We start from the raw sequence: 13,133 nt of genomic DNA on the forward strand, positions 1-13,133 counted from the left end.
AGGGACAATTACTGGTAAAGGCAGAGAGCTTGCAGACATGATGGAGAGAAGGAAGGTAGATATTCTGTGTGTCCAGGAGACCAGATGGAAAGGAAGCAAGGCCAGGAACATTGGAGGTGGATTCAAACTGTTCTATCATGGTGTAGAGAGGAAGAGAAATGGAGTAGGGATAATCCTAAAGGAACAGCTTGTGAAAAGTGTTCTGGATGTAAAGAGAGTGTCAGACAGGATCATGAGCCTGAAGTTGGAGGTTGATGGTGTGATTTTGAATGTGGTCAGTTCATATGCACCACAGGTTGGTTGTCAGTTAGAGGAGAAAGAGAAATTTTGGAGATGGATGAAGTGGTAGATGGTGTCCCTAGACAGGAGAGATTGGTGATTGGTGCAGACTTCAATGGACATGTTGGTGAAGGGAACAGAGGGGATGAAGAGGTGCTGGGTATGTACGGTGTGAAAGACAGAAATGCGGAAGGTCAGATGGTTGTAGGTTTTGCAAAGAGAATGGAAATGGCTGTGGTGAACACGGATTTTCAGAAGAGGGAAGAACACAGGCAGGATTATATCCTTAGCAGGAGATGCCACCTAAAGGAGATTGGAGATTGTAAAGTGGTGCCAGGGGAAAGTGTAGAAAGGCAGCATAGAGTGGTTGTCTATAGAAGGAGATTAGAAACAAAGAAGAGGAAGAGAGTGAAGACAGAGCCAAAGATTAGATGGTGGAAGCTGAAGGAGAAGGATGGTTGTAGGCAGTTCAGGGAAAAATTGCAACAGGCCCTTGGGGGCAGTGAGGAGCTACCTGAGGACTGGGAAACTACAGCTAAGGCGGTGAGATAAACTGGCAAAAATGTTTTGGGTGTTTCGTCTGGTCAGAGGAAAGAAGACAAGGAAAGTTGGTGGTGGAATGAGGAAGTCCAGGAGAGTATTCAGAAGAAGAAGGCAGCTAAGAAAAAGTGGGATAACCAGAGAGATGAAGGAAGTAGGCAGGAGTCCTGTGAGGCTAGTCGCATAGCGAAAAGAATGATGGCAAAGGCAAAGGCTCAGGCCTATGATGAGCTGTATGAGAGGCTGGACAGTAAAGAAGGAGTAAAGGACTTGTATCGTTTGGCTAAACAGAGAGATAGAGCTGGAAAGGATGTACAGCAGGTTAGGCTGATAAAGGATAGAGAGGGAAATGTACTAGTGAGTGAACAGAGAGTGTTGAGTAGATGGAAGGAGTACTTTGAAGAACTAATGAATGAGGAAAACGAGAGTAGAGGGGGACAATGGGGGGAGAGATAGTGGATCAGGAAGTGCAGAGAATTAGTAAGGTGGAAGTGAGGGCAGCTTTAAAAAGGATGAAGAATGGAAAGGCAGTTTGTCCAGATGTCATACCTGTGGAGGTATGGAGATGTTTAGGAGAGAAGGCAGTGGACCTTTTAACCAGGTGGTTTAACAAAATCCTGGAGAGCGAGAGGACGCCTGATGAGTGGAGAAGCAGTGTATTGGTCCCCATTTTTAGCAGTAACTACAGAGGTATAAAGTTGATGAGCCACACCATGAAGGTATGGGAAAGAGTTGTTGAAGCAAGGCTAAGGCGAGAGGTTCAGATCAGTGAGCAGCAGTTTGGTTTCATGCCCAGAAAGAGTACCACAGGTGCAATTTTTGTGTTGAGAGTGTTGTTAGAGAAGTACAGAGAAAGTCAGAAGGAGCTACATTGTGTCTTTGTGGATCTAGAGAAGGCATATGATAGGGTGCCAAGACAGGAACTGTGGTACTGTATGAGGAAGTCAGGTGTAGCTGAAAAGTATGTTAGGGTGGTGCAGGACATGTATGAGGATAGTGAGAAAGTGGTGAGGTGTGCAGTTGGAGTGACAAATGGTTTCAAGGTGAAGGTAGGGTTACATCAGGGATCAGCTTTGAGCCTCTTCCTTTTTGCAATGGTGATGGACAGGTTGACAGATGAGGTCAGGCAGGAGGCTCCATGGACCATGATGTTTGCAGATGACATTGTAATCTGTGGTGAGAGTAGAGAGCAGGTGGAAGAGAATCTGGAGAGGTGGAGGTTTGCACTGGAGAGGAGAGGAATGAAGGTCAGTAGAGATAAGACGGAATACATGTGTGTGAATGAGAGGGAGGCAGGTGGAAAGGTGAAGATGCAAGGAGTAGAGGTTGTAAATGTGGATGACTTCAAATATCTTGGGTCAACCATCCAGAGAAATGGACAGTGTAGAAAAGAGGTGAAGAAGAGGGTGCAGGCAGGATGGAGTGGGTGGAGACGGATGTCAGGGCTGATGTGTGACAGAAGGATAGCAGCAAGAGTGAAAGGGAAGGTTTACAAGACGTAGTAGTGCGTCCTGCTATGATGTATGGTTTGGAGACTGTGGCTCTGTCTAAATGACAGGAGGTGGCGGAGATGAAGATGCTGAGATTTTCGTTGGGAGTGACAAGGATGGACAAGATTAGAAATGAGCAGATCAGAGGGACAGTGAAGGTGGAGCAGTTTGGAGATAAAGCCAGAGAGGCCAGGTTGAGATGGTTTGGACATGTGTTGAGGAGGAATAGTGGATATATTGGGCAAAGAATGTTGGAGATGGAGCTGCCGGGTAGAAGGAGAAGAGGTAGACCTCAGAGAAGGTTTATGGATGTAGTGAAGGTGGACATGGAGATGGTTGGTGTGAAAGTAGAGGAGGCAGTGGATAGGGCAAGATGGAGGCAGATGATCCGCTGTGACGACCCCTAAAGGGAGCAGCCGAAAGAAGAAGAAAAGATTTTATAATAACAATAAAATTGATCAAGCCATAAAAAGTGAGTTTTTATGACGTAGTGTTTTTGGTCAAATGTGAGTAGTTTCCTATACAAGAAAACAAAACAAAATGAATCATGAATAAAATGTCAGGCGTGAGAATGTACATAGGTACTGTTAAAGATTCAAGTACTCAAAATGTCATTATGACCAGTTGATTGTGCATCTCCTGGACATGAGTGGTCCTCTGCTCTCTGATTCAGCTTATCAGCTTGTTAATAAGGTCACAAACTGGACTAGGAGCTTTAGAGCAGGAACACACTGATGTACAAAGCAGGCGAAATTGGACCACTGGGAAAGGCTTATTGAGTGGCAAATGATACTGTAAACAAATTGAACCCCTTAATAAGACAAACTTTTCATATACACTTTTGTAACTTAGCATAACTCAACCAGTTTGCATTGCAGTGCATGGAGCCACTGAATGTGTTGGGATGTAATAAGTCTGAGATTTTGGGAGGTTAATAATCAACCCTTCAATTGTTATTCAGCACACAATCATGGCAAGAAAATCTAATGCCATACAAGGGTATTAAATGTAGTACCAGAACTTCCAAGGTGAAGAACAACAAAGAGCTGTACCCACTGCTGCCTCTGCCAAATGACTGTAACCTCATTCAGTGAGCTGGTTACTCAGCAGTTGCATCACAACATCGTGAAGTTTACAATTCATCACCACATTGTGTTGCCGCTTGGTCCAACATGTTTTAAAGAATTTTGCTTTTATTCAGTTTCCTTGCCTAAAAAGTGGACAACATATTAATTAGTACACTTTGCTTGAAGCCAGATTACATTATAACTAAATCAGCATGTTGATGCACATGAGAAAGAGGCAATGATGTACAATTCTGAGAAAAACTAGTGAAATTTCCCTTTGATGTTGAGTTAAAACGTGCTTTAATGGGTACATATCATATATACACACTGCTCAAAAAAATAAAGGGAACACTCAAATAACACATCCTAAATCTGAATGAATGAAATATTCTCATTGAACACTTTGTTCTGTACAAAGTTGAATGTGCTGACAACAAAATCACACAAAAATCATCAATGGAAATCAAATTTATTGATTTAACCAATGGAGGCCTGGATTTGGAGTCACACACAAGATTAAAGTGGAAAAACATACTACAGGCTGATCCAACTTTGATGTAATGTCCTTAAAACAAGTAAAAATGAGGCTCAGTATTGTGTGTGGCCTCCACATGCCTGTATGACCTCCCTACAACACCTGGGCATGCGCCTGATGAGGTGGCGGATGGTCTCCTGAGGGATCTCCTCCCAGACCTGGACTAAAGCATCCGCCAACTCCTGGACAGTCTGTGGTGCAACCTGGCGCTGGTGGATGGAACGAGACATGATGTCCCAGATGTGCTCAATCGGATTCAGGTCTGTGGAACAGGTGGGTCAGTCCATAGCTTCAATACCTTCATCTTGCAGGAACTGCTGACACACTCCAGCCACATGAGGTCTAGCATTGTCCTGCATTAGGAGGAACCCAGGGCCAACTGCACCAGCATATGGTCTCACAAGGGGTCTGAGGATCTCATCTCGGTACCTAATGGCAGTCAGGCTACCTCTGGTGAGCACATGGAGGGCTGTGCGGCCCTCCAAAGAAATGCCACCCCACACCATTACTGACCCACTGCCAAACCGGTCATGCTGAAGGATGTTGCAGGCAGCAGATCGCTCTCCACGGCGTCTCCAGACTCTGTCACGTCTGTCACATGTGCTCAGTGTGAACCTGCTTTCATCTGTGAAGAGCGCAGGGCGCCAGTGGTGAATTTGCCAATCTTGGTGTTCTCTGGCAACTGCCAAGCGCCCTGCACGGTGTTGGGCTTTGAGCACTACCCCCATCTGTGGACGTCAGGCCCTCATACCATCCTCATGGAGTCGGTTTCTAACCGTTTGTGCAGACACATGCACATTTGTGGCCTGCTGGAGGTCATTTTGCAGGGCTCTGGCAGTGCTCCTCCTGTTCCTCCTTGCACAAAGGTGGAGGTAGCGGTCCTGCTGCTTGCACTACCTGAGCCACTTGTGTGGGTTGTAGAGTCTGTCTCATGCTACCACGACTGTGAAAGCACCACCAACATTCAAAAGTGACCAAAACATCAGCCAGAAAGCAGAAAGGTACTGAGAAGTGGTCTGTGGTCCCCACCTGCAGAACCACTCCTTTATTGAGTGTGTCTTACTAATTGCCAATAATTTCCACCAGTTGTCTGTTCCATTTGCACAACAGCATGTGCAATTGATTATCAATCAGTGTTGCTTCCGAAGTGGACAGTTTGATTTCACAGAAGTTTGATTTACTTGGAGTTATATTGTGTTGTTTAAGTGTTCCCTTTATTTTTTTGAGCAGTGTATATATATATATATATATATATATATATATATATATATATATATATATATATATACACTGATGTGCAGTCATGTTAAAACGGGAAGGGGCCATCCCCACACTGTTCCCACAAAGTTGGGAGCATGAAATTGTCCTAAATCTCTTGGTCTACTGAAGCATTAAGAGTTCCTTTCATTGGAACTAAGGGTTCCGAGCCCAACTCCTGAGAAACAGCACCACACAATAATCCCCCCTCCACCAAACTTTACATTTGGCAAAATACAGTCAGACAAGTACCGTTCTCCTGGCAACCGCCAAACCCAGACTCGTCCATCAGATTGCCAGACAGAGAAGCGTGATTAGTCACTCCAGAGAACGTCTCTACTGCTCTGGGGTCCAGTGGCGGCATTCTACACCACTGCAATCGATGCTCTGTATTGCGCTTGGTGATGTAAGGCTTGGATGCAGCTGCTCAGCCATAAAAACCTGTTCAATGAAGCTCTCTACGCACTGTTCTTGAGCTGATCTGAAGGCCATATTAAGTTTGGAGGTCTGTAGTGATTGACTCTGCAGAAAGTTGGTAACCTCTGCGCACTATGAGCCTCAGCATCCGTCATCTGTCATTTTACTTGACCTACCTTTGTGGCCGAGTTGCTGTCATTCCCAATCGCTTCCACCTTGTTTTAATAGCAGTGACAGTAAACTGTGGAACATTTAGTAGCGAGGATATTTCATGACTGGACTTGCACAAGTGGCATCCTATCATGGTTCCACACTGGAATACACTGACCTCCTGAGAGCGACCCATTCTTTCACAAATGTTTGTAGAAGCAGTTTCATGCCTAGGTGCTTGGTTTTATACACCTGTGGCATGGGTGAGTGAATACTTTTGGAAATATAGTGAGTGGGTGGATGGATAGAAGCAGTCCAGGCTGAAAAATTTCACTTCAGCATGAGTGTGTAGAGCTAAACTGGTGTAAGTGGAATAAGACAGCACATGTAAATGAAGCAAGTAATTCAAAATCCTCTCTTGTAATTTACTTTCTATATATGGACTGTATAGACTGGGGAGTGAATGGTACTCAAACTTTAACAATATTTGCATACATCAGTCTCTGATTACAAAAGAGGACACAGTCACTTTAAAAATCAGTACGTGTAGAGATTTTCGACGAGTTGTTGGACCTGAAGACACGAAGATTCATTCATTTAGGAGTCTTATGTCACCTAAATACTTTCACATTTTTTTCTTTAATAAAAAAGCCTGCACCATAAACATGTTTTTAGCATTTTATGAAATTTAATTATGATAATTACAACAATCAACACAGATGTTACGGCTTCAACAGCTGAATACTGAATGCATACTATTTGGTTATGAACATAAATAAGGGTTCGTTTGAGATGCATGAACTGAAATTTATTTTCAAAGCCTAAAACCTGACACGCTAATACAAATGCAACGCTCTGAAGAGTGAAAAATAAAAAGAAATTTAAAACACAGGTAGGTACAACAATGTCTAAAACGACTTCACAGGAATTAAACTTCTGTTTGTAAAAGACTAAAGTGTTATTTCATAATATGTGAATGAACCAAACAACAGTAGTTAATTGTATAATGAGCAGTGCACCAGTCACAGAAACAACACAGTGGAATAAAATTCTAGAAGTAAGAGAACGATAAAAACGCTAAAATACGCTACACAAACAAAAACAGTTCCAATGTTTTGGAATGTAGGTGCTGGGCGAGGTTTTTGATGCGACAGAGGCGGACACTTTGCGAATCTCCAGCGCTGTACACTCTGTATATGTGATAATTCTCTTTCTCCCTTAGTGCCAAGTCCAGCTCATTGGCTGACAGGTGGATAAAGTGCTTCTCCCGCTTGACCGTCGTCTTTACTTCCACGTAAACCTCTCGCATGCCATCCTGGCCATTTGCGAAGGTCAGCTTGAAGTCGCATGGTTGCCCACTTTCGCCGATTTGGTTGTACCAGGTGATCTCCCTGGGTCCACTGCCACTTTCTCTCCAGTGTGTGAGGAACGAGTAGACCAGCTGCTCTCCCCATTTGCCAATACCAGCCGTGTCATCGTAGTCCTCTAACAGCTGCAGGGACTGAGGCAAGCTGCAGTCCAGCACCAGGTCCTCTAAGACTGCTTCCGTGGTCACTGGTTTGGTCCACACTGCGCTGTCTATTGACATGGGTGGACGCTGAAGACTACCACTCTGGAATTGGCTTGCCACCATCTCTGGAGCCTGGATTGGATTATGAGCTCTGAAAATAAACAAAACAACAAAAATTGGAAGAATTACAGAGGCTTCATATGGTGAACAAACGGCTAGTAAAGCAACAGACAGCAACGCAACATACTGCTGCGAAGGCTCTGATGTGCGCTGTTCTGCTGCTGTAGATATCACACTGTTCTTTGTGGTCTTGTCCTCTCTGGAGTCAGGTTTCTCAACAGGAACCCCGCTGGACACAGCATGGGGTTCATGAGGACCATTCACACACTGGACAACTTGCACGGGGCCTTCTGGTCTTTGTTCTGTGGGACCTGGATAATGTATTGAGTAAAAGTAGTACATGAGAAATTATACAAATGTTTGATTCTGAGGTGAATGTTCAATTCAGTTTTCCTTATTTCATTTGGTAAAAATATCCTGATTCTACATAGACGGCATTACAGACGACTTTCAGATCAATTTTTCCCATGACATAGGTTGTTGGAAGTGGGTTTTACACATAGAAAAATGATCAATGCTATGAGTAATGCCAGCTTTATTGGAGAAATAAACGTGTTTACAGCAGCTGTTAGTCTTTTCAAAAACTCGTTATATCCAGAAATGTCATTAATGGATATAGACCAGTTTGTAATGAAAGTCTTCATATAAACAAAACAAATCATCCAAACTGCCTCACAAAAAACTTAATACAGTATATGCTCTCAATTTCTCAATATTGAAATATCAATGTCAACATGTCACAACAGAACACTTAAAATGTGTGAAAAATTCTGAGTCTGACACCAAGTATTAACTGCAATTGTTACTGTTTCAGTTTCAGGTCTGAATTAGCAGCAATATCAGTTGCTCAGCATAATTTGAAATCAGGTCTGCCATTCAGTCATTAGCCATCATCTCTTGTTATATGCACTGACCTGCTGAGTGTTGGGCGCAATGTGACCTGGGTTCCTGAACATGTGAAATGCCTGGTGGGGCTCCTTGTGGTTGGAGGTCTCCTGTATGCTCCTGAGTGTTCACATTGGAGGAGCTCCTGTCAGCTCCAGAGCTACGCTGAGCTGGGGAAGCAGTAGGTGCTGAAGAAGTTGGAGGTGCTGGAGGAGGCCACATTTTCATCACCGCCTCCACTGCCTGATTTCCTGCACCTACATGTACAAAATCATTCAGGTGAGATACTTGAAAGCAAATGTGGCAGTGTACTGAACCCGATCACCTTCCAGTACCATGTACCCCTTTCACTGCTGGTTATTATATAGTTATTAAACTTAAGACTTATTATTCAGTAATTACTAGAAAACTAATATGTGAGTTATGAAGTTTTGAGGAACCCATACAGACCATCAGGTTTTAAGGAGTTAAAACCACAGGAACCTTCACTGTACGATATCAGTATTTAAAGCAGAGTAACACTCTTTTCTCTTATTATACACAGAAGAAAGTAATGCACTAAATTTACTTGATCAAGTAACTCCAGAGCATCACTTTTTCAGTGCATAAGTAATCTACTACATTCTGTGCTAGTACCTGTGCTACTGCCTCCTCCTTTGCTGAGCGAAGCTTTGGGAGGCCAGCAGTGCAGCTTGTCATCTTCATCCTCCTGAGTTTTTTCTTCCACTTCCTGAATGTTCACAGCTCCAGACATGCGGACAGTGGACGGCACTGCCAAAAGAGAGGACAAAGGCGTAATGTACTAAACCTTTTGCTGTAGTTTCAGGTGTAGGTAGGTTGCAGTTTGCCCACGAGTTGTGCAATTTATAGGCTGTGTATGGTAAAAAACATAAAGCGCTTCTTGTGGTTGAAGGCCACGCAAAAATGGTCTGTGAATGTTACATGTGCAGCTGATTACATATTTGACTCAATGTACTGGCAGCAACCAGTTTTATGTGGATTTTCCACCACTTTTTAAAACCAGGTGTACATTTTCATTAAAGTCTCAAAAAACATGCTGTCCAAAGACATTTTCAAATGCCAGCAGTTAGACCAAAGTTAGATGGACATGCGAGCCTCAAAGACATTAGTTTATTATTCTGTTTAGGACTGCATGTTATAGACAAAATATCACATTCGGTATTTTAATACATACGGAACCTTATTCATCAAAGTTGCATAAAAAGAGCACAAATTTAATCAGCTTTAATTATGTATGAACCACTCTACATCAGATTCATGAAACTTTCGCACGACATGGAAACAAGCAGAGATTTGAGTGCATCATTAGATGAATCAGCTTAGCAGTATTTCATTTACATGCCTTCATTTGCATGCCCTAATTCATGCAGATGTTTCGGTAGGGAGCCAATGGCTGTGCTTGTAGGTGAAATTTGAGGCCAAGCAGGGGGTCCACTGCTTCACCAAAGACCAAACTTTATAGCATTAAAATTCAGACTAAAAGGAATAATATGTAAAACATTATGTCATGTGTTTTAAAATGGTAGAATGATGTGAACTATTTTCTGAAAATAACATGTTTAAACGCTGTGTTACTGCATTGTATGAGATGATTCTGCACAAGTGTCAGTTTGTAACAGTAGTACAAAAAGTATATTCAGTGACTGGTTTAATGCTCACTTGTATATTGCACATGTCTACAATATCAGCACTATCAACACAACAATAAATGGACAATATATTGCACAGCTCTAGCCGCTGCGCGGTTGTTGCACAGCTGAAGCGTGTGCGTGTATAAAGACTTAGGGAGGGATGTTCCCCTTTGCTGTATTGCAGCCGTGGCAACAGCTGCTCTTTCATGTCAGCGAGCAAAGCGATGAACAAATCCCAATTAGCATATGTAGCCTGCGTGTCCGTGTGCATGCATGAACAGAAGATGAAAATGAGGGAAAATAACAGAGCTCTGGAAAGAAGAGGAGAATTCTGGGATTAAAGCACTGCTGCCTGATGGCATTGCAAATGTGCCACAGATGAGACTTCAAAACCATGTGAAACATCAAGAGAACAAACAACCCAATCTATAACCCTCAATCAGACCCCACCTCAAGCTTACCCATGGGTTCTGGTTTGATCACCACTGGTGCTGGAACTTCCCATGTCTCTTCTTCTACAGGAAGCTCCAGAATACCTTTCCTGTCTAGGAATCTTCTCAAATTGGCTTCATCCTAAATCAGACACCAAAAACAAACTGATTAACCCATTAAAATCCCAGGCTTATTACATACAAAAACTGACTACTCAGTAACTACAGGGACCTCAATGCAAACTAGCTGAGCTATTCTTAGGTTATATGAGCATATAAAATGTTGGGCCTGTCGGTGGGCCCTGGCCATTTAAGGGGATAAATTTACAGTGCTATCAATTTAGTCGTCTTTTTAAAAGGTTCCTTTGGCAATACGAATGGCTCTGATTGCCTCATTGTTTTCTTTTGTTCTGCATTTTGAATACATGTTGAGATTTGACTGAAAAGGGAAAAATGGAAAAACACAGCATGAACTGAAATGTCTGCTGTGAACAGATTGCTGAATTTGAGGAGGATACAACAGGCTGTCATGCTATGGTTTACACCCAGTCATGTAGCTTATCTCCTCCAGACATTTCCTTCTATGGTCGCCTGATGTGCTAATTAGAATGTCTTAAAGTGCGTTCAATCAGCACATCAGTTCCAGTTGCCAGACGGCTGTGACAAATCCCCCAGAGACATGACCCACAAATGCAGAGTGTCTCTCATCTGTGGAGGAATGACTCACCTGAGCGCTGAGGAACCAGACGCCCTTCTCTGCATGCTGCATATTAACGCATGGCTTCAGGACCAGGAGTTAAGAAACTCACCATTATGCGTCCCCATTGCTACTTATAATAGTTGCCAAGACCTTGCTGCTTCATCATTAGTGACTCATCTCATTTAGTTGCGCTCAGATGTTAGCTTGAGGCCAGGCTCAGTTTCTACAATTATCAATAACCAATGCTAATTAAGGTTGACAGTCTACAAGTAACTGTTGATTAAGTATAGCGTAACCCAATAATTGGCTCTAATTGGTCCCTTTTCCTTGCTATCCAAGAACAATGATTTAGAACCTGGGTTCTTTCACAAGAACACCCAGGTTCTCACAGAACATCTTTTCTAAGGAGGTCCACCAAACGTGTAGGTTATTTACAATATGTACAGTTTATGTCCAATTTTATTAGGAATACTTGTACAGTTGCTCAGTCATTCAATTATCAAATGAACTAATCGTGGTATCAGCTCAATGCATAAATTCATGCAGACACAGGTCAAGAGGATCAGGTAACAATCAAATCAGACATAAAAAATAAAATAAAACTGAAGACAGTGAAAACTGCTGATCTGCAAATTTTTGCTAATTTGCAGTGCCACAGCATATATGAGTCAAATTTCCATATTTTAATGGCTACTTCCAGTACAATAATGTGCCATGTGACAAAGACATCTCAAACTGGTCCCATTAAAATGACAATGAGTCCAGTGACTTCAATGGCCTCCCCAGTCACCAGATCTGAATGAGGTAGAGCACCTTTGAGATGAAAGTTGCAATGATGTGCAGCTAAGAAACTGCAGCAATTATATGACACAATATGGACCAGAATCTCTAAGGAATGTTTTCAGCACCCTGCTGAATTCCTGGCACCATGCACTGAGACTGTTCTGAGAGAAGGGGTCTTATCTAGCATTAAATTGGTGATTCTAAGTGGCTAGTGTGTGTACATTGCAAATTAATATACAGCAATTTTATACAATATACTAATTTTGCAGTCTTTTTGCCTACAAAAGTCATTTTAGGTAAGAATGCCACTTTCATCATGGCCCTTATTAATATGCTTACATGAATACACATAACAAGGCCCTCAAGAAAGTGATCCAGCTCCTTCACAAAGTTCTTCTCAGATGTGAACAGTTTCACCAGCTCTCTGCAATCAGAATAATACAGTTACAGCATACGCCACTAACCAGATTTTCCAATGTCAAAACAAAAAGCTCACATTATGTGACAGTGCCTAATCAAAGAGCAGAAGCTGTACCTGCAGATGTCCAATTTGGCTAGCTGGTGGTCCTTCTGTATGTATAACTCCTTCCTGTCTTTCAGCAGACATATGATGTCCTCGCTCTCTACAATAGGACTCTCGTCTGGCTGCTCCAGACGGTAATAAATGTAGAGTTTTCCAACCTACAAAAAACACAATCCTCTCCTCAGTCTCTATTCAGTCCTCCAGTTAAAAGATATGATGCAATGGTGAGCAATGACTCAGCAGACTCTGGAACTAAGCCAGCAATGGCAAAAGCCTTGCAGTGATGGAGCAGCAGAACGAAGCACACTTACCTGGCCAAAGCTCAGCGACTTGATCTCCTGGGCAATGCCACTCTCTTTTAAATCTTCATATATTTCTCCCAGCTCTTCGTGGTGGTAGATGAACCTTTGAATGTATGGCACAAGGTCATGCACCAGGGCCTGCATGGTTGGGCACGGCCTGTAATTTTCAGTCTGTGCTTCAGTGGTGACGCACTGGGTGAGTCTCTTCACCCCACAGATCTCCAGGAACAGCTCTCGGTCTCTTTCACTGAACGCCGGCTTTTCCTCGCTAGCGTGCAGCTTGCCTAAGAGAGATATTACCCATATCAGCTTGGACTCTTCAGTGTCTCATTAAAAGTCCAAAAACAAGGCAAGGAAAATATACAATATAACAATATCTGGATTGTAAGGTTCTTGGGTCCAGTGAAAATTAAAATGGCAATTGAAATTCCTCGTCTGACATTTTTTAAAGTATATTCTTTAAGTATATCGCTGTGGTCAGAAGAAAACCTT

General features: G+C 42.7%; 1 protein-coding gene across 3 annotated transcripts in view; it reads right to left on the reverse strand.

Moving 5' to 3' along the window:
• Nucleotides 1–6,401: 6,401 nt before the first annotated feature.
• The window catches only part of wu:fj29h11 (protein NO VEIN), a 97,073-nt gene continuing 90,341 nt past the window's right edge, over nt 6,402–13,133 (reverse strand). For all 3 annotated transcript variants that reach the window (XM_017686659.2, XM_017686661.2, XM_017686660.2), the window contains 8 exons: nt 12,651–12,925; nt 12,352–12,497; nt 12,156–12,240; nt 10,364–10,475; nt 8,887–9,021; nt 8,280–8,507; nt 7,493–7,676; nt 6,402–7,396 (listed from right to left, as the gene is read on the reverse strand). In XM_017686659.2, coding sequence (XP_017542148.1) covers nt 6,823–7,396; nt 7,493–7,676; nt 8,280–8,507; nt 8,887–9,021; nt 10,364–10,475; nt 12,156–12,240; nt 12,352–12,497; nt 12,651–12,925 — 1,739 coding nt within the window. In that variant the 3' untranslated portion in view covers nt 6,402–6,822. The remainder of the gene's footprint in view (nt 7,397–7,492; nt 7,677–8,279; nt 8,508–8,886; nt 9,022–10,363; nt 10,476–12,155; nt 12,241–12,351; nt 12,498–12,650; nt 12,926–13,133) is intronic.

This window comes from Pygocentrus nattereri, chromosome 13 (assembly GCF_015220715.1).
Source record: "Pygocentrus nattereri isolate fPygNat1 chromosome 13, fPygNat1.pri, whole genome shotgun sequence".
Classification (NCBI taxonomy): Eukaryota; Metazoa; Chordata; class Actinopteri; order Characiformes; family Serrasalmidae; genus Pygocentrus; species Pygocentrus nattereri.